The following is a 23,540-nucleotide window of genomic DNA, read 5'->3' on the forward strand; positions in this document are numbered from 1 at the left end:
GTATGCCATCAAAACACAAGCTTGAGCATGCCATGCTCAGCTCTAACCTGCTCTCCTCCCCAGAAAAGTACCAAAGTACTCCACACAGCTTTTTTTTTTTTTAATTTTGTCCAAGAGCAACTGCAAAAAGAAATTATATGAGGAAAATTATCAGTTTTGTAATTCAACACACAACAGGAAAGCAGTCAGACTTTACACTGATGGGTGCAAATTACTCAGTTTTGCACGAGTCCTTAGTCTTAAATTTTTAAAAAAGAAAACAGTTCTGCTGAGGTAATAACTGATTCCTCTTTCAGCAGTACAGCTGGGTCCCCACAGTTTTTCCATTTTCCTATGAAAAATTCATATAACTGGAAGAAGTCTGTTGAGGAACAGATATGTAAAATTGAAGGAACTGAAAGGGTAGCAGAATTAACACAACATAGCACAAACTATAGTGCAGAGAGAAATGACAACTAAGCTTTTTAAAAGGAGGAAGCCCACAACAACGACAACAACAAAAGCTGAACACTCTACCAAAATTTCTCTGTTTTTACGTCTAGTCTCTTTATTATAAACATCAGTTTTAGATATAAACTTTCTATTTCAATCTTAAGCAATAATTAACTCTATGCTCTATGTTTAATGGCTGGCCAACAGGACTAAGTTGAAATTAGTTCCACTTCTGTGAAAAATTTGTATTTTTTCTAGATCACACCAAAGGCATGCAAAACATCATACAGAAAGTTACTGAAAATACTGATAAGAAAATTGCTAGGAACGATTATGGAAGTTTTGTATTCTTGTAAAACCACTTCTAATACAAAGAATACAGCCTATTATATTTACTAAAGAACAGCTTTACATATTTTCTTTAAATTAAAGCCACTCAACTTCTGTTGAAATCCAGAAGATGAGGCTGTGTGAACCTCACAAAGCCACCTCGGGCATAAGTAAAGCTGCTAAGAGACATACCTACATGACTTTAATGTTTCATAAGCCAAACAGATTAAGGAATTTTGCAAAAGTTCTTGAAACTATAAGGTTGTCAAAAAGCAATCAATCTTCAGAACAAGTGCTTTAAACACTCACTTTAGCTTTGTGAGGAGCAGCAGTAAAACAAAAAACCCAGAAACCTTCATTCTTTTCAAGAAGGTATCATCAAGAGATTTTATGTATGTTCGGTTCATCATTCAGTAAGGAAGGGTTACCTCCACAAAACAGTTCAAAGAAAACAAACAAAGAAACAAGTTAAGATCCCTTCCCCAACCCCACACATTCACCACTTGTGTTACAAAGCAATTAAGTCTCTAGACTTAATTGATACATCTAAGTATTTAGATTTGATACAATTGCTGTTCAACCATCCCATTTCAGTCAAACCATTTTAGTCAGGGAAGGACTGCAGCAGAGACTGAAGGAGCTATTACAGCATCAGCTGTGCAGCTGCTATGAAAATCCAGGCATAACTCAGCTCAGACACATTTCTACAAGTCTGAGATCAGAGAAACTTCCAGCAAAAGCTATCTGAAGACTAATAGATAACTTCTTTTTTCCCTCTTCATGGCATAAACTCAAAAGAATCACAGAGAAGCACTGAGTTACAAGAAAAACACAAATTTTCAAAGCCAAATGCATAAACAAAGTGTACAGTCTTAATGCCAGGAAATGTAAGATCCACTGTAACTGAGGTTGCTTTTAAATTTAGCTTTCGTTGCATTGACAGAGGTTGGTTTTGTACAGAATATTATTGGTTACTATAAAAAGCAAAGTAGAACAGCAAGCGATCACTGTGGAAGAGGACATAAAGGGAAATGAGTAATATAAACATATTCTGCCCTTCTTTCAAACTGAAGCTGCCATTTTTGTAACTACACACAAATCCATACAATGATACCTACTTTTCCACACATGTTATGTACCCTTCAAACATGTAAACAAATACATTTACTTCTACCTTCGTGTTCCACACAAGCCCTAACTGGCACATGATAAATGCTATGAAATCGGGTATTGAAAGTAAGCAAGGCTAATACTAGCAGACAGCAGAAGCTGCTTTGATGCACCAAAGCGACCTTAAACAATCTGACATTGAAGTGAAAGGATGTCTTAGAGTGACAGAAACTTGAGAGAAAGTGGAAGTTTCCAAGATTAAAAAAAAAAAAAAAAAAAAAAAAAAAAAAAAAAAAAAAAAAAAAAAAAAAAAAAAAAGCATGCCCGAACACCTCAGTATCTTCTCAGTATCAGAAAAAGCATAATAATCTCTTCAGACAAAAAAACCCCCACAAGAACATACCATGCTGCCTGGTAACAACAGAATCATGTAATTAGAAAATAAGGATTTTCACAGTTTTAATATGAATGTGCTGAGTAAAAATCCTACTAAAATACAGGAATTCAAGTGAAAGCTACTAGGAAAAGGATTGCAATAGAAGCAACTGCAAATGCATGCCAAGAGAAGGGCTTCATGGTTTTGACTGGGCAACATGTGCTACTGGTGCTGAATCTATCCAGAGGCAAAAAAATTGCTAACTATATTTATACATTCTATTTTATGAACAGACAGATTATCCTAAGTCATCTGGTAGTTTTAAAATGTAAGCATACTACACTTAATTATTTAATGTTTAACACAGCATTTTCCTTTACCACTTGCCAATATCTGAGAAAAAAAAAAATCCCACCTTATAAAACAATTACAGTAACCTTTTGTGATGTACAGTTAGTTACATTTGGTCCAATGGATAATCAGTAACTACCTCTTTGTTAAAATAAGTAAATAAGTAAAAAAAAATTGAATCACAATAAGCAAATTTTGAAAAAAGGATTTCATAAAATAATGAAATGTAAAAGAACAGCCTAACCTTAAAATACTTTAAAAAATTATTCTGAAAATAATTACTAATGATGGCTAATAAGAGAATAATATAAGAAACACATTTGAAAAATCCAATTTACAGGTGACTTGAGCAAATTTTAAGTCATAGTAAATTCAGTCATTTTACTTCAAATTTTCACATAAGAGCTATATGATAATTATGCCAAACAACTACTCAAATGTATCACTGGTAATTTTTATGTACACATTAGAAAGACTCTGAAAGCCAATCCAGACACTGCAATCTGGACACTGCATTTTATATCTTAGCAAAACAACCACACCACACTTTCCACAGTATAGTAAACTATCCTTATCAATGAAAAGATTTTAAGATATCTTCATGTAAAGAAAAATCTTATTTGTTGTAAATTAATGGCATTTGGAATCTTTAAACAGTCTTAGTTTTCCCAATTGAATTTTCTTTAAATATTAAACTGAGTTTATATAAAAATCTGGTAATTTTGGCATTTCAAAAAAAGTACACACATACAAAATAGAAGCACAACACTGATCTTTCCATTCACCACTCATATCTGAAAATTGGTAAGTTGATGTGTGCTTGGACAAAAAAAATAAGTATTTTAAGAAGTTACTAACTTTTTTGTCTAAGTCACTGTGAAAAATTATGCTACTTTAATAGTGCAGGAAAGTTTTCTGACAGTCTAGTACCTGGTCTGCGAATCTGCTTAAGATACATAAAACAAGAAAATTAACAAAATCCTTTCATTCTCTCCACTGCAGAGTTTAAATACAAATGTAAGTAAATCCCAATTCATCCTCTCATTCCACGAGGCCTCAGGAAAATAAACTGCAGCTTCACCATAAGATTAGTTTGAAAAACAGGCATCACCTTGTGGCAAAAAAAAAAAAAAAAAAGAAACTAACACAAGATGTATGACTATTTTATCATTGCCAGGTGACATTAAGAAGAGGTGGTCATAAAGACAAGTGACTTACAGCAATATAAATAAGTTAAGTAAGAATAATTGTAGTAAACAACGTAATAAGTCTTCAACTAACAATTCAAAACAGAAACTGGCAACTTGCTACACACAAACGCAGTCCTCTCTTGGACAGTCTAACTGAAGTTTCCTCCAAATAGACTAAATGCTGCTGAGAGATTTCTGTCTATATATACTGCTCTAACATTGACTTTAACAAGCTAGTCCCATGGCTCACAGCCTATAAACTAATTGTCACTAAACTAGAAATAGGGTACACAGGCCCTTCACTCACATTAGCAGTGCTGTTAGATCTACTGTTCCGAGAAATCTAGTTAATTTTATTGACTATTTCTCCTTTCTGCATGAAGTCAACGCTTGGCATATAATTCTATGCTAGCTTGTAATACAGGCTGTCAGATGATGTTAGTTACTGCTGTAGGAGCTATCAGGCACTTCAGTACTAGAAATTACTTGATATCTGGGTAAGGAACAGAAAAGCATCCAGATTTCATTTTCAAGAATCCCACATATAGGGAAAAAAGCCCAAACACCAGAACAACAAAACACACAAGAAAGAAACAGATGATCATCTGATCTGACAAAAAAACTGACAAAAAACCCCGCATCCTGCAATCAAAAGCACAAATAAATTTTAATTAGAAAAAGGAGGGATGACAACCTTGGTAACCACCATTGAGAGGAAAGATTTTTGGTTCACTTCAGTATTCTCAGATCTAGAAAAGCCCTGGAATAACCAACATCTTTCTTCTCCCACTGAAATGAAGGGGAAAAAAACCCCACCTAAAGTACAAACTTTGGCCTGTACTCAGAGATTGACTCTAGTGTCTCACAAAAAGAGTCACTGAATAAAGAAAATTAGTGCAGGTGTGATAGAGATACAAACATTTTGAATTGCATAACTATTCTAATTCTTTTCCAGATGCACTTGACCAAGGCACAATAAAACCTTCTAAATCTCCAATCAATTTTGACTGAAAAATCAATAGCAGATACAGGATTAAAGGCAAGTTTGCTTGTATGCATGGTTCTTCTCTGCTTATAAATTAGAGGGATGAAATTGAATCCATTTCATACACTGACAAAAAAAAGAAAAAACAGGGGATGGGAAGGGAGGAAAAGGACAAAAGAGGATGAGGGAAGACTGAAGCGCCCACTGCACAAGACCTAGCATCCTTTAACTAGGGCTGATCTTCAGACCAATTACAGGTGCAGCAGAAACTCATCCGCATCTGTTCTGCTTTCCAAACTAAGCTGTTCAATAGGCAGAGCTTCCTGAAATAAAAGTCCATCAATCTACTGGACTTGCTGTACAAAGACTGAGCAAATACGTTACAGTTACTGCATTTGAAAGGAGAGTAATCTTTTAAGCACAACTTTTGAACATGTGCACATGGTATAGGATGCAAAATGCATTGTTATCTTCGTAGTAGATGAAAACCTCAGCCTAACCAGTGTCAAATATCCTGAGTTATCAAACTGTTATATTAATCCACAAATCAAACTTGACCAACAAAATTATCCACTAAATTAATTCACTTATGAAAGTAACAAAAACGGTCCTTAGTTTTGAACCTGACCACTCCTTGAAGAAGCAATGGGAAGAAAATGAGTAGTTAATAGACAGTATATCCCTTTTACAGCTCCATTCCAAGAATATTTGAGAACATCAGGAGAGGAAAAGAAAAAAAAAAAAGTGTTTTACCATTATAATTAGTACCTAGTCTTCAGCTGCCCTACTTAACAGACCTCACAAACAAGGATATATTAAAGGCACTCAGAAGAAAAAACTCTCTCAGAGGTTCTACCACATGACAAGTTTCTGTCAGACATTCAACTTTTGCAGACTGGTTTCACTGAGTCAAGAACAATGTTGAACCTAGCGCTGCAAGAAATCAGTAATTTTAAGTCTTAGTAAAAGGTCTGACCCGAAACAAATGTTATTACATCTTCCCATCACTATTAAAGAAGTATCCTAGAAACACTCAGCAGACCGATCAGGGTTCTTCCCACCACCTCCGGAAGCATAGATTCTGCAGGCACAGATGGGTAAGATTACACATTGATGCTGAGATTACACGTACAGAAAAACTTTTCTACCTCCTTAGAAAGTCCAAGGAACTGCCAAATTAATTGCTTTATAGCCTTCAAGCTCCTCCTTCTTTTATAAAAGCTCTGTCCTTTCAAAAAAATTAACACAGACTAAAATTTCATATGCTGCACTCAGTGCCAACAACAGCTTTAGACGTTAGTTTATGTATCAGAACAATAACTTTGTTAAAATAAAGCAACTCTAAAAATTGATAAAGAAAAATAGCAGGACTACTTAAAGGAAGATATGAAATGTATTCAGTCATCACTTCTATCATATGTCTACACACTTAGCAACCACCTTCTTACTTACCACAACTTACCACCACCTTCTCAAGCAGTACTTAACTCTACAGAGCAATACAAGGTTACGAGAGTCAATGCAACATAATAGATGCAAAACAAAGGTGGTTTCTCACCAAATCCTTTTACATGCCACTGTATAGGTAGAATTAAAAGAATTTCTCACTTTCTAAATAAAATCTTTAAGTCAAACATTGAAGCTATAATATAGCACAAGACACGTGTCTCTTTTAAATTAGTTTTAAAAGATCCTTATGCACTACCTGACAGAAAAAAGCTTCCTACAATCTTCCAGCACACTCACACAAGGATGTTAACCCCCCTTTTAGCATCTTATAACCACTCCCAGAATGGGAAGATACTGGAAAACAGCTCTCTGATGCAAGCTAGGAATTAAAGAGAAATCCACTGGACACATATTACTTTGAGGATGACATTTGAAAAATTTTTCAGGTAACTGGACATTATTACCACTAAGACCTGCAGCATAATGCCAGAGACTAACATATAAAGGAAAAAAAACTTCTGTTTTCTTTGTGTGTATTGTGGACTCAAAATTACACCTATTAATAAAATCACTTTAAACATCTGCTCTATCAAAAATAATAGTAACCAAACTTGAAATACAGAGGCAGCCATAATAATTACGGAAGTCAGTTTTCCAAATAACGGAATGTTCCTGCCAGTAATATTAAATAGAAAAGGCCAATCTTCAAAATAAAAATAAGTATTCTTAAAAGCCATTAAGTCCAATGGTTATGAAGCAATTTTGAGTTTTGAGAAGTAAAAAGCTATCTCTAATCTACTAGCAGGGTACTAACTGTCACAGGCATTAGGATACGTGTAGAGTTCCATGTATCTGGATTTCGCCATACTTTGTCTGGTGTAAACCTGTTGAATTCCAGCTCTAAGGTCATCCCATATCTGGTCAAGACCAATCTGTTTAAGTCCGTGCGGGTTCTGACTCCTATTCGATGACATTTTGTATTTCCTGTAAAGTCTTCCAGTGCAGCAGCCTGAGATCTGGTTATTCCTCCATCAGAATCACAAGTCAAGTAACATTCTAAACTCAGTTGCGGCAACTCAGTGAGATATTCTTTACACGCAAGAAGTGATGTTTCCCAGGAAGATAACCTGCAAGAGGAAAAGAAAATATACACCTTATATGACAGTCCGAATTCATTCACACTAAGGATACAAAATTAATTATTTCATTGAAACATTGTCAATTACATAGATGAGAAATCCAAGATGAGATCTGAAATACCAAAACCAAGGAATGTAATCTTGCAATTCAGCAATCCACTAGAAAATGGGACAGTTAGTGCCCAGAGCTGCTCAAAGGCTGCAGGTACTTAGGTCAGGGCAGCTGACAACAAAATCCTAATGCTAGTAACAAAACATAACAGTAAAAATCTTTCCAAGCAGCAAACACTATCTTATCAAGAAGTGTTTCCTCCCCATACAACAGTAAAACTCCAGTATTTCCAACTCCGGGTTCTGTGGTAGCTCATCGTTTAACAAACATCCTAATGGATATCAAAGATTAACCAGAAGATACTACAAATAACTTCTTCTTGAAAGAAAGAGTTATCAGTAACTCCTTCAGACTTGAGATTCTATTGCAGGTAACCTGAAAGTCCAAGGTATTTTGGAAGCAGAGAATTTTTCCATCTGGTAAACCCATGCTTACATTGATTTCTTTGCTAAGTAAAAGAACACCACTTCCTTCATGTAATTTTAACAGCAAGAGAACATACAGTCAAAAGTGGTGGGAAGAAGGAACTACGAAGGGAAGTACACAGAATAAATAGTGTGTGAACTGTGAACGAAAGAATCAGAAACTAAGAAAATGCACTACTCCCATGAGTCTTAATGACCATAGTTTGGGACATAGTGAAAAGATGGTTATCAATTCATCAACTTCATTAAATGACAGGGTAGGAAAACAGTCACCTGGAAAGGACCACTAAAAACATCAAGCAGAGAAGATCCATTTTTACATAAGTCCATAAAAATATTTTTCCCAAAGCAACAAAATTAAGATATAAAAAAATAACAAAGATGGTAGCACAATAAAAAAAATTAGCCCAAAAATAAGAGTTTTAATAAGTCAGGACCAACTTAATCTTACTGCAGCCTTTCCACTTATATAGGGAGCTTATAAGAAAGATGACTTTTTACCAGCGACTAGTGACAGGACAAGGGTCAATGGTTCTAAATTAAAAGAGGGTTCATTTAGACTGAATAGAAGGAAGAAATTCTTTACTGTGAGGGTGATGATGAGACACTGAAACAGAGAAGTTGTGGACGCCCACCCTGCCAGCGTTCAAGGCTGAGCTGCATGGGGCTTTGAATAACCTGATCTAGTGGAATGTGTCCCTGCCCAAGGCAAGGAGACTGGACTAGATGATCTTTAAAGGTCCCTTCCAGCCCAAACCATCCTGTTATTCTGTACCCTAGAGCTCATTGACTGAAATACTCAGAACACAATGAAACTTGATGTTTTTCCATTCTTCTATAAACAATACAGCTTTATGATAAACCTGTCATCAAAGGCTCATATGAACACTTCCATAATTTCAAAGATAGTATAGGTCAAGACTAGATAAATCCTACTATTTGCTTTTGGCTTCTGACAGCAGAATATAAAGATATTCCTTCAGGATCTACAGTAAGTCAGAGGTGCTTTCTCACAGCCACTTCCAGGCTACTACATGTTCCACTCTAGGTTTCACAGTTTTAAAGATTAAGTACTGTGTTACGCCCTCCCTGAACCCCACCCAATTATTTGTAGTTCTCTTCTGCCTTTTCTCCTGGACCCTAACAAGACCAGCTAAGATCATGACATTTCTTCATTTTTTTCAGCCAATGACTGTCTTACTACAGGAACACAGAAATTACCACTCCTAATAGCCCTTTACTTTCCCATTACCTGTAAGCATTTAAATCTCAAGTTCTAAGTAGATACACAGAGAAATACTTTCATTATGTCAGTCTCAGCAACAAGTACTGTCTCATTTTAATCTGACATACAACTGCTTATGTAGCTAATTTTTCTTTTTCTATGGGTAACAATTACTCAGAGAATTAGGTGAAAAAACAAGAATTCAATCAATATATACCTCAGAAAACACACACCTAAAATTAATCCCTGTCGTTTTCCTTCCGTAATTACAGCAAAATCATCATTAAAGACAGATGAGAATAATGCATCATAATGCTGAAGTGTAAACTAGATGATACCTTGTTTGTATTTAACTTCTTTAATTTCTGGAAATCGAACCTGCTGTGGTACTAATGATGAAGGACTTTCACAACTGAGAAATGAAAACCAGGAAGAACAAAGGTCCAGGAGTTACCACTCACCTCCACTAAGGGAAATACTCTGTGCATGTTACACACCCACAATCTTGGACTATGATCATAAGTTGCAGTGCAAAGCAAGAAAATTAATTAAATGTCTACAATCCAGGAGAGCAGAAACTTTTTGATTCCTTAAATCTGGTACTATTTGAACTCTCTACAGAAGTAAGAGAAGACACAGTTACAAATCTGCAACTCTATCATGAATGTGTGCAAAAATTAACTGACTGTTGCTCTCTTAACAATCTGCCAAAAGCAAGCAGCCTAGATTTAGAGCGCATTTTAGTGAACACATTTTGGTGTACCTAATATAAAACACTTGACTGCTGGATAAAAGTTTATAACAAAAGGCCGACCCCTTGTTAGCTAGCAGAAAGCGTAGCCAGCAGAATGACAGCATCTCACTTCTTAGGCTCAAATAATTTACCTCTTCCAGTTAATTACTAGTTAATACAATCATGAAATAGAGCAATAGATGAAGCTACTATTAATTTTTTTTGCAGATTTTTTCATGTGCAGAAAAATAGTAAGGTAATTATTAATATATTACCTTAACAGGAATAAAGTTTCAATACATAGGAATACTTCGACTACAAAAGCATATTTATGAATGCAATCATTTGTACTTAGTGGTTAAACTAAGTTATGATATTAAATGTATAGAAAGAGAAGGGGTAAAACAAGGCTATGTAACTCAGCACCACTGTTATTATACACAAACACCCAGTGAAAATCTGAAATTGTATTTAATGTGAAAAGTGTTATTTTTGTGTATCACACACACAAAAAACCCTTTCCTAGGCAAACAATTCTTGAAGGTCAAATCTGGTCCACAGCAGTAACTCTGCATCTCTTCACCCGCCTTCCCAATGGCTAAACTTAAAAGAGGGAGAAAGAGTTTCTAAGTTCAATTTCTCAGTGCCCAGGCCATGCACAACTGCCAAGAGCAAGGTGAATTGCTACAGGTGAATTAAAACCTCGTCATTAAGTCATAACCTTTACATCAGTGGGGTCTCTCACCTTGCAAAGTGCTGTTGGCAGGACTTCTGCACAAGTTGGTTTTGAACTGCCCATCCCTGTGCTTTCTTGCCCAAACGGATCAGACTTGTTGCTGACCTGCTTCAAGGATAAGACCACCTGCCCAAGTTGCAACATGCCCTCTGTAGCTTTGGACCACAGAATCCAGATTTCATTACAGCTTCAGGCCAACTATATTTACATGAAAAAAATTACCCCTGGAGTTTCCAGACAATATATACACAGTGTGATGCAGCAATATGACTGTTCAACACCATTCAATCTTTCAACTCTCCATTCAGGTACTGCAATTAAAACAGTCAAACAAAACAAAAGGAGGTAACACTTTAGAACAGCCTCGAAGGACAGAAGAAAATGTTATTCCCTCTTTTTCATTACTTGAGGATACACATCATGACAAACCTCATATGCAAGGAAACACACTGTGTTAGAAAACAGTGGTTTTGTTTTCACTGATAATCTAATAATTAAGAGTATTTTTTTAGGTATCCCCTACGAGGAAAATGATTTGTATGCTCTAAGAGGCCTTTAGGAAAATGCCAAAGTTAACCCTTTTATCTACAAAACATAATAAACTCCATCAGATTTACAGCATCTCAAGCCATCTGCTGAAATATCTCATTTTTGTGTCCTAATACAACACAACTTTCAGCTTCACTGCTCCAAGGCCTATGCATCATCTGCTGTTCTCCCACAACTCCTTATTTCTAAATTACAGATTTCAAGGTAGTTTACTTCAATAATTACAGACAGAATTTGAACTTATCAGCTTCTTGGCCCAGAAAGAACTTACAGGTCCACAGCAAGGTTTCCCAGCTGACCCAAGAGCCCAGATGGCATTTTTTAAAAGACACAGACAGGAACAGATCCTAGACTTAGTAATTTCCAAGTATTTTATCTCCTGTCTAATTTCAGACGTGAAGAGAACATTCTTGTCATGTCTAATAGCATGAGCTAAGGTGACCAGATTTAATCATACTGAAAACAAACACATTAGAGAAGAGAAGCAAGATTCACTAATAAGCTATTGTGGAATGAATGTCATTAAAAATAAGTTCAAAGACCTTTAGTGTTATGAAGTTTCCAAAGTTTACAGGCATGTGTAAAAAGTCAGAATTTCATCTCTGTACACTGCCTCATATTCCTTTTCTAAAACTGAATGCTAGTTTCTCAGTAACAAAAACAGAGTACTAGTTCATTTGGACAGTGGGTGCAGGTTGGTATCTTTTGTAAAAACTGAGGCAGTGAACCACGTTCACTTTAATGGCTGCTAAAAGCAAAATATCTTTCTGTGCTGAAAGAAAAAAGCATAACGAACGTTTAATCTTTGGCTTCAAAAGACAAGAAAAAGAAGTAAGTTTAATACAGTCACACCCTTAAAAATGCAGCATGAAATTCCTTTCGCAAACTCTTTCCTCCCCATTTTTCCAGCCTGACTCCTCTAACTTACTCTATCCTGCTCTCCTGTTGCTGTATTTCAGCAAGTCTTATCCAGAAATTCAACAGATGCTTTTGTGTTCAACAAATGGCAACACTCAATAACGTTCCTGAACAGCTTTATTCCCCTCAAAGTCTCTGCTACCACTACACTGAGCCAAGGCAACTACTCAAGTGACCCAAGATATTCAACATTGATTGAATGCTATATGACACAAGCATACAAGTATTTTCAAGAAACTAAAACAGAAGCACATTAAACAAAACCTTTGGTCTAGCACAAACTGTTTGCTTGTTCTTGTATTACTTTAAAAACAACATAAGATACTGAATGCTAGTTTATACTCTAGCTCACATAAATTTCAAAATGGCTATAGTTGAAGTGACCCTTAAGTATTACCATATCAAAACATTTGGTTTGTTTTTGCCTTAAAGTAAGCATTCAAAGGCAGATTTATTGTCTTCAGCTTTAAGTTTGAAACAAAACATACCAAAAAATTAACACCAAACCCCTTTTGTACCCCAAATAATCAATTTAACATTCATATATCCTCTCTTACCAAACAGGGACAGTTTCACAGATAGGAGACTGCCAATGACCCATACTACAAACCAGCTTTAAGATTCCTCTTGAAGTCATGCAAACACATGCCTTTTAAAAAGGCATGCAATGTACAGAGCTAACAACAATACATCTCCCTCTGCTGCCAGTTAGCCTGTAAGATACAATCTACCCGATTAATTACATGAAAGCGCTGGGAGACGTATATATAAGTATATACTTGTATACTTATGTAAGTATATACTTACAAAAGTATAAATATTTAAGTACAAGGCGGGGAGAGATTTAAAAACTGTTTGCTGTCACCTTTTACTTCTTTACCTTCACAAAGTATAAGCTATTTCATGGAAATTTTTTCCAGGTTAAAAAATTGTCTCTTGACTCCTAAAGGACGTAACCTTCATTCCAACACATATCTGTTTGATGGAGAGGAGACATGAGAAGTAATTCTATTTTGTCCCTATAATCACTTGCACTCACAATTTATGATTTCAAAGACACTTTTCATATCCATGTACCTGCAAATTAATTTTGTGTTTACTTGATTCCAGTTGAGGTTACCATTATGAGCTCAAAATTTTAACACAGCTTAGTTGGGCCATGGTCCTGCATGCAACATTATTTAGCACTCACATTTCTGTCCAGAAGTATTTTAGGTCACCAAATATAAATAAAATAATATAAATTAGGCAGGCAGTTTATGCATGTGACACAATCCTTAAAGCAAGACTAGGAGGAAGTGTAACATCCTTAGCACTTCACATGCTACAAATGTGTAATTAATCAACATCTGGAGAATCTGTCTATAGCAGACATTTTCACAGTGCCCCAGCAAAATGACACAACTACTGTGAAAAATTGGTTATTCCAGAAATCACATCAGTACCAGAAGAGAAATATTAGAATCTTTTCTCCCTTTCCAATAAAGATATTTAAGAGACAAATTATGAAAATTACAATGTTCAGTTCCTCTGTATTATTACAAAATACTGATTTACATGTAGTGTGAAAAGCTTTAGCTCATTTTATTTTCAAGAGAGTTAAATTCAGTTCATTATGAGAAAAAGGCAAAGATGTATGCATGCATACACTCCTCCCTTCCAAAAGTTGTCTTTGGTGATAAAAACATTCTGTGCAGCATTAAAAAAAAAAAATAGAGTAGAAGCAAGTACATTTAATTTGCCAGTAATTTCAGACCAAGTCATGTAAATTTGTGTAAATTTTGAGCAGTTACTACTGTACCTCCCAAACAACAACTTAGTTTAGGGCTCCAGTGTTCTCCCCACACCCTCTCCTGTATGTGTTATAGCTCTGATCAATGGTACCTAAAGCATTATAAGGAATACATTCCTACATTACTTCATGTGCCAATGATATAGTTGTCACTGAAAAAATAAAACAAAAGCCTGGATATGCTTTTCACAGCTAGAAAGACACTTAAATTCACTTTTATTTTCAAATTTAAACACAATATACGGAAGTAACTTGGAATCGCAGTTTTCACACTTGCATTATTTACTTAAATTATGCATGATTGTGTTCACTAAAAGCCTTTTTAAATGACATGGTTTTAATCTGCATGCCTGACTACAAGGATTTTTCCAAAACATCAATTACTCTTCCTCAGAAGAGCATCAAGAAACTTGGAGTTTTTCACTTCTCTTTGCCTACTGTTTTATTAGCTCTTTAACATTTTTCCTTTATTTCTTCCTTTACCCTTCTCTTCCTTGACCTGCAGCTTTTAACAGATATCTCACTACAGTAATGCAATAGCTAACAAAAAACCCCCCGAAACATGCCAAAACCCAACATGTACATGCTGCCTCATAAACGAAGGCTAGATCTTGATTAGACAAGGTTTGCTGTTGTATTCCATAAAAGAAAACTCTCCCTTCTGTAATTGCCACTAAAGTAAACTTTGGTCAATATTAACAATCCCTTCAGCTTTAAAAGTTTCCTAGTAGTCTTACCACATCAACTTTGAAAACAGGACAAGGGAACTACATACTTAACTGTACAGACAAAACTTTTCAAGTTTTGCTTGGCCATCTTTAAGAGAGCTCACTTTGTCATTGATGAAGTAATCCTTACGTACAAAGTTTTTAGATTACTCCTAAACTGAAATGTCCTTTCTAACCTAAGGGCTCCAATATTCCTGTGCTACAAAAAGGATACAGGTCCTGCAGTAATAATAAGCTTCATACCTCCTTAAAACACTGATCATGCTCAGCTTTTACACTTCAGAAAAAGGAAGGCAGCAGATTAGGAAAAGAACAACATCACGCAAAGAGAATCAAGTCAAGACATGAGTGCACTGAAGAGAAGGAAGAAAGGTTTACATAAGTTTACTGGGGTTGTGTGGCCAGGCTTTGGTAGCAGGAGGACAACAGGGGTGGCTTCTGTGAGAAGCTGCCAGAAGATTCCTCCATGTCTCACAGAGCCAATGCCAGCCAGCTCCAGATCTTCCACTGGCCAAAGCCAAGCCAATCAGAGATGGCAGTAACACCTCTGGTATAATACATTTAAGAAGTATACGTGCTCAGAGAAAAAAGGAATGAGAATATGTGAGTGGAACAACTCTGCAGACACCAAGTCAGTAGAGAAGGAGGGGAAGGAGGTGCTCCAAGTGCCAGAGCAGAGGTTCCCCTGCAGCCTGCAGGTGCAGACCATGGTGAGGTGGCTGTGCCCCTGAAGCCCATGGAGGAGTGCAGAGATCCACCTGCAGTCCTTGGAGGAGCCCCACACAGGAGCAGGTGGATGCCTGGAGGTTGTGACCCCATGGGAATTCCATGCTGGAGCAGGCTCCTGGCAGGGACCTGTGGACCCGTGTAGAGAGGAGCTCATGCTGGAGTAGGTTTCCTGATAGGACTTGTGATCCTGTGGATGACGCGTTGGAGCAGGCTGTGCTTGAAGGATTGCACCCCATGGAAAGGGCTCATGTTGGAGCAGTTCATGAAGCACTGTAGCCCATGGCAAGGATTCATGCTGGAGAAGTTTATGTAGAACTGTCTGTTGTGGGAGGGATCCCACACCTGAGCAGGTGAAGGACTCCTCTCCCTGAGCAGTGGCAGAAACAGCCTGTGGTGAACTGACCATAACCCGCATTCTCTGTCTCCTTGCGCTGCTGGGGGGCAGGAGGTAGAGCACAGGAAGGAGGGAGGGGTGGGGGGAAAGTGTTTTTAGGATTTGTTTTACTTTGCAAAACCTGCTCTGATTTCGATTAGTAATAAATTCAATTAATTTGCCCAAGTCTAGTCTGTTTTGCCAGTGACGGTAATCGATGACAGATCTGTCTCTGTCCTTGTTTCAACTCATGAGCCTTTCATTGTATTTTCCCTCCCCTGTTCATTTGCGGAGGGGATTGATGGAGTGGCTTTGGTGGGTGCCTGGCACCCAGCCAGGGTCAAACCACCACAATAAAACAAAGGGCCTTGAGTATTCCCATTGTCTTTCTGGCTCAAATCATATATATGATACAACCTGCATAAAAACCCAAATGAAACAAGCAAACAAAAACCCAAACAAAGCCAAACAAAACCCAAATAAGCATAAGCCCTGAAGGACAACACACATCAAGATACACTTCTTGAATCAGTTAGGAAGATGCAGAAAAGGAAAATGAGGGAGGACAAGCCACAGAAACTCAAAGCTAGATACCCAACATGCCAAGCAGAAGACAGAATAACACACCTTGTTTTCTTAGAAAGAAAAAAAAAAATAAAAAAAGCAACAGCAGCAGGGAGCCAGTTTAGAGCCCTTAATGATCCTGCAAGGACAACTCTTACACATAACTGCTTTCCCAAAAGCTCTTACCAGACATCAAACTTTAACTAAATCCAAGTTAATACGCTAAAACACCATGATCCTACTGATCTCCACAAAGAAAACCTTGGTACGTCTTACAGTTTGCTTCAGACACAGCATGACCTTCACCAGAACCCACAGCGCCTCTGAACTACAATACAAATCCCCCACCATTTTAACAGCACTCAGTGCACCACAACACACACTTTTATACTGACATGTTAAGACACAAACAGGAATTTTCACCTGCAAAAATATTTCCATACAGAGTTTTCCCATGCCCTTGGTAGGTAGCAGTTCATACTGACAATTTTAAACCAACATTAATATGTTGCGAACAAGCATAAAACAATTCTGGCTGGAATCTCTTCCCAACAGGTTGCTAATTTTACCGCATCTTCCATCTTGGTACTTTCGCAAGAGCTCAACTGATCAAGGCAATGCAGTTTTCCACTTCAATTTATAAATAAAGATGATGGTCACACCAAGTCATCTTGCAAACAGTCTGATATTTTCAGACATTCAAATATACCACAATAGCACAACTTAAATACTGAAGAGCTTCCTCCTATATTCACCTTCATACTAATGTTTCACTAGACTGCAACTATCAAGGACTGTTGCAGTTACTCACGTTCATTTCCAAAATCATGACCTGTGAAAGCCACCCCCTCTATATTTTCTTATTTTTCTTTTAAATCAGGTCTACATTAAGTGCACAGATATATGTGCTAGCGATCTTGAGTCCTACTACGGTGTAATGCTGCAACCACTGCTAGCAATGAACAGTACAGTTCTCCTATAGTCATTCCAGACGCCTAAATACTGACAAGGCACATGTACTCACTTACACAGCCAGTGCAAAAAAGAATGGGAAATTTCTCATTAAAGTCTAGAAAGGGATTTGTATGTAATTTCTATGCTTCAACTATGCAATCTGAATTGTAACAGCCCTAACTTTCAGTAAAGAATTTAGGCTTCACAAAATATTAGTTCTGCTTAAATTCAGTTACCGTTTTCACTGAACTTTTAATCAGTTTTGACCTCTGATAACTGCAACAGGCACCTCTGGTACAGAAGTGAAAAAATTTGACTTAATTTCGTAAAAGTTAAAATTGACACACATCCCTAGCAGCCACATTTATATTCTCCTTCTTGTTGATTAAGCTTGCATCATTAAGTTTTAAATCTAAGCCTGCATCAGAATCTAACAAAATCAATTTAATTATCTAAGGATACACATTTTGATTTTATACTATCCCTATTAGTGATGGCACCCTAGCAAAGGGGTGATGGCACACTTTCAGAGATAACAAAACTATTTCAAAGTTACCTCTGAATAAAGGACAGTATGAGAATAATCTGTTTTCTTAAGAAAATGCAAGCATTCTAAAAAAGCATTTTGAATCGTACTGTGAAAAGTTTATCCTTTAGCTACCAAGAAGCAAGTAGAGCATTTCCCCATGAAATTATTATTACCATGAAAAGTAAGATGAAAACACTAACAGCTAATAAAATGGTATATTTCCTATAACCCTCCTTTTCCCCCTAATTCAATCCTCCAAACTTTAGATAAAACTTTCAGATGACAGTCTCCACTGCTGTGAGACTACAGGACTTGCAAATTTACATATGAAATTAAGTTTAAATTACAGAGCAAAACAGGGTGAACTAAGGTCACACCAGCAGCCTTAGTTCTGAACTCTAATCCACATTAAGATACTGTCCAAACTTAAACACACAGAGCAACAAAAAGCAAAGTTACATTGCACGCAAATTAAAAATACAAACAAGAAGCTTCTGAGTTCAGCTAGGGCTGAAATTAAATTACTAATAACCCTAATTCTTGTAGATCCCTGCTTTAAGTTCAAAAAATTAACTTTTGTCTACCTTGTACATTAATGAATTGAATACATCTGGAGCCCAGTATCAAAACCACCAATACTTCAAAAAAAATGGGAGAAGAGAAGCATTATGTGTGTCCTCAAAAGATAAGTACACTACTAGAGCAGAGTGAGAAGCTGCCCACACTGCAAGGACTTTACATCATCATGATCCTCACCATCCTATGTGTAAATAAAGTTTCCATTTCTCCTTCACAATAACACCAAACTTGAGACATATAGCAGCATTAACCAGAGCAAATCTACTGAAATCCAAAGACAAGGAGCATTTTATAACACCTGTATGTAATTCTAATTTTAAGAAAAACAGAAGTCAATGGTATCGAACCGATATTCAAATCTAGTGGTAACTACAAAGACATCAGAGAAAATGTATTTGACCCTTTATTCTTAGTATTGATGTCAAGCAATGCCTTGTGCCTGCTACACCAAGTTACAGCAGTGAACCTTCTGACTCCAAAACCAGAACAATCAAAAGGGTAAGAAAAGAAGACAATCTACATTTTTTTCCTGAGTTTTTGGAAGAACATCACATCAAAGTTACACAGTTTATTCAAGAACCATAAAATGGTTTGGGTTGGAAGAGACATTTAAACATTACTTAACTCTCACCCCTCTGCTAAAGGCAGAAACATCTTGCACCAGATCAGATTGCTCAAAGCCCCATCCAACCTGGCCTTGAACAATGCCAGGGATGGGGCATCCACAACTTCTCGGGGTAACCTGTTCCAGTGCCTCACCATCCTCACAATAAAGGATTTCTTCCTTCCATCCAATTGAAATCTACCCTTTTTCAATTTAAAACTTTTGCCCCTTGTCCTGTCACTACAGGCCTTGGTAAAAAGTTTCTCTCCATCTTTCTTATAATCCCCCTTTATATACTGAAAGGCCTCAATAAGATCTCCCTGGAACCTTCTCTTCTGCAGGCCGAACAACCCCAACTCTCTCCGCTTGTCTCCATAGGAGAGGTGTTCTATCCCTCTGATCACTTTTGTGGCTCTCCTCTGGATCTGCTCTAATAGGTCCATGTCTTTCTTGTGCTGGGTGCCACAGAGCTGGATGCAGTGCTCCAGGCAGGGTCACATGAGAGCAGAAGAGAGGGTGAGAATCACCTGCTTCTTTTTACAAGTTCAGGATACAACCGGCAAAGAAAATAGTGCAATTTTGGAGAGATAAAGTATAAGAGACTCCAACTCTTGTAAAAAAATTTACATATGACTCTATACCAGTTTCCTGAAGTGTAAAACAGAATTACTATTCTCCTATTTTCACAGTAGCCTTCACTTATTTCTCTGAGGCTCATAGATAAAGAGGGGTTTGAAAAACACTGCATTATATAAAGTGGAATGTAGTCAAAGTTTGGTTGATTAAAAAAAATATGTATTTGATTTTGACCTGTAGTATTTATAAGAAGATGTAAGGCAGCAACATGAAGAGGTTCACTCTTGTGGTATCAGCGGTTCTGTGGGTAAAAAGAAAAGTGACAGAAAACTATCCACTGGGACACACACTGTTTCCTAAACCAGTGCTCTTCCCAGTAGCTAGGAGAGAAGATTCCAGGTATTCTCAATTCACACAACTACTGACACCCAGGATATGACTCATCATTAAGCTGGGCCCTACTGAAATAATTGTGGCCATGCTAACCTAGGCACTACTTAAGAAACACTACAGATGAAAAGAAGGACTCAGAGATTGTAACATGTAAGACAAAAATTTTAAGTTGAATATCTGAGAAAACTTTCTCAAAGGACTCGGTATTGTTTTCGTAACAATACAGCTAAAATCCAAGAACTTTCACCAAGGCTAAGAATAAGCTAAATTCAAAAAAAGTCACCCCCAAAGCAGTATCTAAATAAGGATGTGCATCCATTTTGCTTAAATGAATTTAAGTTATTTAAATTAAAGCAATGTGATTTTCTCAAGCTGACAGTCTCAGTAACAGGCCGGAGTTACAAGGCCAGTTCAAACCAGTGTACAAAGGAGTGAGGTGGAAGAAGAATCATTAGCTAAACCAGCACAACTATTTTGTCAGCCAAGGAGCAGGAAGCATATGCCTAATTTAGGTATTCTCTACATGATCTCTAGATAGGCAATGGAAAGTTTCCTCCAGAGGGGTAATTCAGATCAGAAGCCTAGTTCAGTTGTTCTGAGTTGCTGTCAAGTTTCTAGGGTCTGTGCGTAGCCAGCTGAGAAAATATGAAGCTGTTAACGCTAGGCATCAAACCTGGGGTTTCGAGTTAGGTGTATAAATTACTCCTGAAATCAAATGTGTTCATCCTGCCTCCATGGGACAAGCAGATCCAGTGTTTCAACTGCACCTCAGATACATGGTGGTGACATGACTGTGAAATGTAACCAATCTTAAGACCCAAGGTGGCTAAGAAAGACATAAAATAAGAAGTTGGACAACAAATACTGAGATACAAGAGAAGGTACAAAGCAGAGGGAAAAGACTTCTTTCCAGTCCAGTCACCATCAAAGACACAAAGTATCAATGCAGCATGGACGGACACCTAACCATTAACACACACTCTTACAGCAGTTCATTGTGAGTAAAAACTAGGTACCTATATATTATCTTACTACTTTCCCAAAGAGGATGCATCCCAAACACACTCCATATCAACTAAGTACCAATTCACAATATGGTATTACAAACATTATTTGGCCTAATTCAAGTTACATGGCTACTACGTATTTCTGGCCCCCGCGGACCATTCCTCCCAGTCCTGCCAAAAGGATTTCCAATACAGACTTTTCCCTCCCTGACTAGCACCAGGATACGTGTGTGTTTTAGGGTGGAGGTATATGATTACATATGAACACCTATACCAGGTTGCCGAGGAAGTCAGTAACAAAACAAATTAAAATAAGGTAAAACAAGTAAGTCATCTCTGCCCTCTTAGTGCTGACAAGTACACAGATAACCTAGGGTTAAATTCCTTTCTTCTCAAAGGCACAGATGAAGGACTTAAATACAAAGTCAGGGAGACAGCATATGAGTCTACAAAGGAAAGGACTATGTGGGAAGGAAAAAGTATTAGGTAAGATCACAAGGAAGGTTCTAATGACAGGAAAGTAAGATCAGAAGGGCAAAAAAACATGGTGAAGGAAATGGTTACTGGGAGGAAGAAAACTGAAAGGGGAAAGGTAGTAGAGGGATAATCATGGTGTTGGAATAGAACTTGAAGAGGAAGTAAGAAGGATGGGGAAAGGATCCCAATAAGAACACAGTTAGATTTCAGTGGCAAAGTAACTGGGAAACAAATGAGGTGATTATTTAAAAAGACAAAAACTGCAGGAGTAGTCATCTGGATGGAGGCGATAAATGCACAAACAGACAAACAAAAGGTTACAGGGGGCACCTTCTCTGCTAAGGCCACAACAGTAGGCGGCAACACGGAGAAGCCTGGTGCTCAGTCCTTGAGAGCAAGAGAAACCTGGAGAAGGTGACTAGACTGAAGTGTGGCAAATATCCCCCAGCAGCCAGGATGGTGCTGGGGACACTGGGGAATCTCTACAGGTAAAATCAAACAGCTCCTAGACAGACCTGAGCGTCACTGGGGCTCTGGGGATGGCTGGGATACAACAGGGTGAAAGGAAGAGGCACAGAAAAGGACAGGGAGGACAGAAAGCGGGTGAACACCCTTAAACACTTACGGTGAGGTTATGGACAAAAGCTCACAAGGGAAAAATGAGGGCAGAGGCCTGGGACGAGCCTGGCACGGCTCGGGTGGGCAGTGCCGGGGCCAGGAGGGGCACAGTGAGGGCATGGGGCTCCGGGAGGACGGGCCCGAGCTCTGAGAGCAGCCGGGACGGCACGGAAAGGCAGGGGCAGCCACCGGGGCCGCCCCGGCCATGCGGGGGCCGCGGTCACGGGGCAGGGCAGGGAGGGCCGGGGCAGGGCAGGAGGCAGAGAAGGAGGGAGCGGACAGGCAGATCCCTCCGGCGGGGCCGGGGCAGCCGCTCCCGCGCCCCGACGGGGGCGATGCATTCCGAATGCGCAGTTCGCGGCCTCCCCGGCCCAGCCCGGCCCGGCCCGCGGCTCCCCGGGCCGGATCCACGAGCGGGCCGGGCAGCGGCCCCCGCCACCCCCGCGCCCCGGGGCCGGGAGCGCGCCCGGGAGAAGAAAGGCGGGCGGGCGGGCCGGGCCCGGCCGCCCCTGCCCCCGCTCCCCGCGGCGTGACTCAGTGCCGGGCCCCGCTCCGCCGGCTCCGCGGCGCCGCCGCCGCCTCGCCCCGGGCCGGGCCCGGCCTCGCTGCGACACAACGCCGCGGCCTCCCCGCACTCACCAGCATCGCGCGTCCCGCAGAGTCAGGGCCGCGTCCGCCCGCCCCTTCCGCCTCCGCCGGGCCCGGATCCGCCGCCGCTGCCTCCCCCCGGCGCGGCCCGGGGATCGCCGAGGCGCCGCCCCTCGCCACCCGCCCCGCCCCGGCTCTCGGCGGGCGGAGGGGCCGGGGCTGTGGCGGCCCGAGGCTGGGGTTTGGCTCTTTGGCGGAGCCTGCCCGCTCGCTGGAGCTCCTTGCGCGGGGAGGCCGGCCGCCATCTCCTCGGCCCTGCTCCGACCCCTCCCCGAGTTAGTCCAGTGCCAGAAGAGCTGAAGGATGAGCTGAAAGACTTGAGGGTAATGGTTGACAAAAAACTCAACACGAGCCGGCAATGTGCCCTCGCAGCCCAGAAAAGCAAACAAGTCCTGGGCTGCATCCAAAAGAGCGTGGCCAGGAGGTCGAAGGAGGTGATTCTGCCCCTCTGCTCTGCTCTTGTGAGACCCCACCTGGAGTCCTGAGTACAGTTCTCGCGTTCCCAACACAAAAAGGACATGGAACTGCTGGAGCAAGTCCAGAGGAGGGCCACGAAGTTGATAAGAGGACTTGAGCATCTCTCCTATGAAGATAGGCTAAGAAAGTTGGGACTATTGAGTCTGGAGAAGAAAAGGTTGTGTGGAGACCTCATGGCAACCTTCCAGCATCTGAAGGGGACTACTGGGAAGTCGGAGAGGGACTCTTCATCAGGAACTGTAGTGATAGGACAGGGAGTAATGGGTACAAATTGAAAGAGGGGAAATTTAAGTTCAGAGCCAGGTTGGATAAAGCCTTGAGCAGCCTGGTCTAGTGGGAGGTATCCGTGCACGTGGCAGAGAGGGTTGGGACAAGGTCATCTTTAAGGTCCATTCCTACCCCTTGGATTCTATAATTGTGTGTTTCAGGATG

The 23,540-nt window shown here is 39.4% G+C and overlaps 1 protein-coding gene across 2 annotated transcripts in view; it reads right to left on the reverse strand.

Moving 5' to 3' along the window:
* CUL1 (cullin 1) overlaps positions 1-22,717 on the reverse strand; it is a 52,799-nt gene extending 30,082 nt beyond the window's left edge. Inside the window, exons 1-2 of one of the 2 annotated variants that reach the window (XM_027729132.2) lie at positions 22,623-22,717; positions 7,058-7,350 (exon numbers count right to left, since the gene is read on the reverse strand). In XM_027729132.2, coding sequence (XP_027584933.1) covers positions 7,058-7,197 — 140 coding nt within the window. In that variant the 5' untranslated portion in view covers positions 7,198-7,350; positions 22,623-22,717. Of the gene's footprint in view, positions 1-7,057; positions 7,351-21,990; positions 22,097-22,622 lie in introns of those variants that run through there. The other variant, XM_039378394.1, reaches the window with a different exon arrangement.
* Positions 22,718-23,540: the final 823 nt, after the last annotated feature.

The sequence above is a fragment of the Pipra filicauda genome, unplaced genomic scaffold (genome assembly GCF_003945595.2).
Source record: "Pipra filicauda isolate LSUMZ 115617 unplaced genomic scaffold, ASM394559v2 scaffold137_size4652046_pilon, whole genome shotgun sequence".
In the NCBI taxonomy this organism is placed as follows: domain Eukaryota; kingdom Metazoa; phylum Chordata; class Aves; order Passeriformes; family Pipridae; genus Pipra; species Pipra filicauda.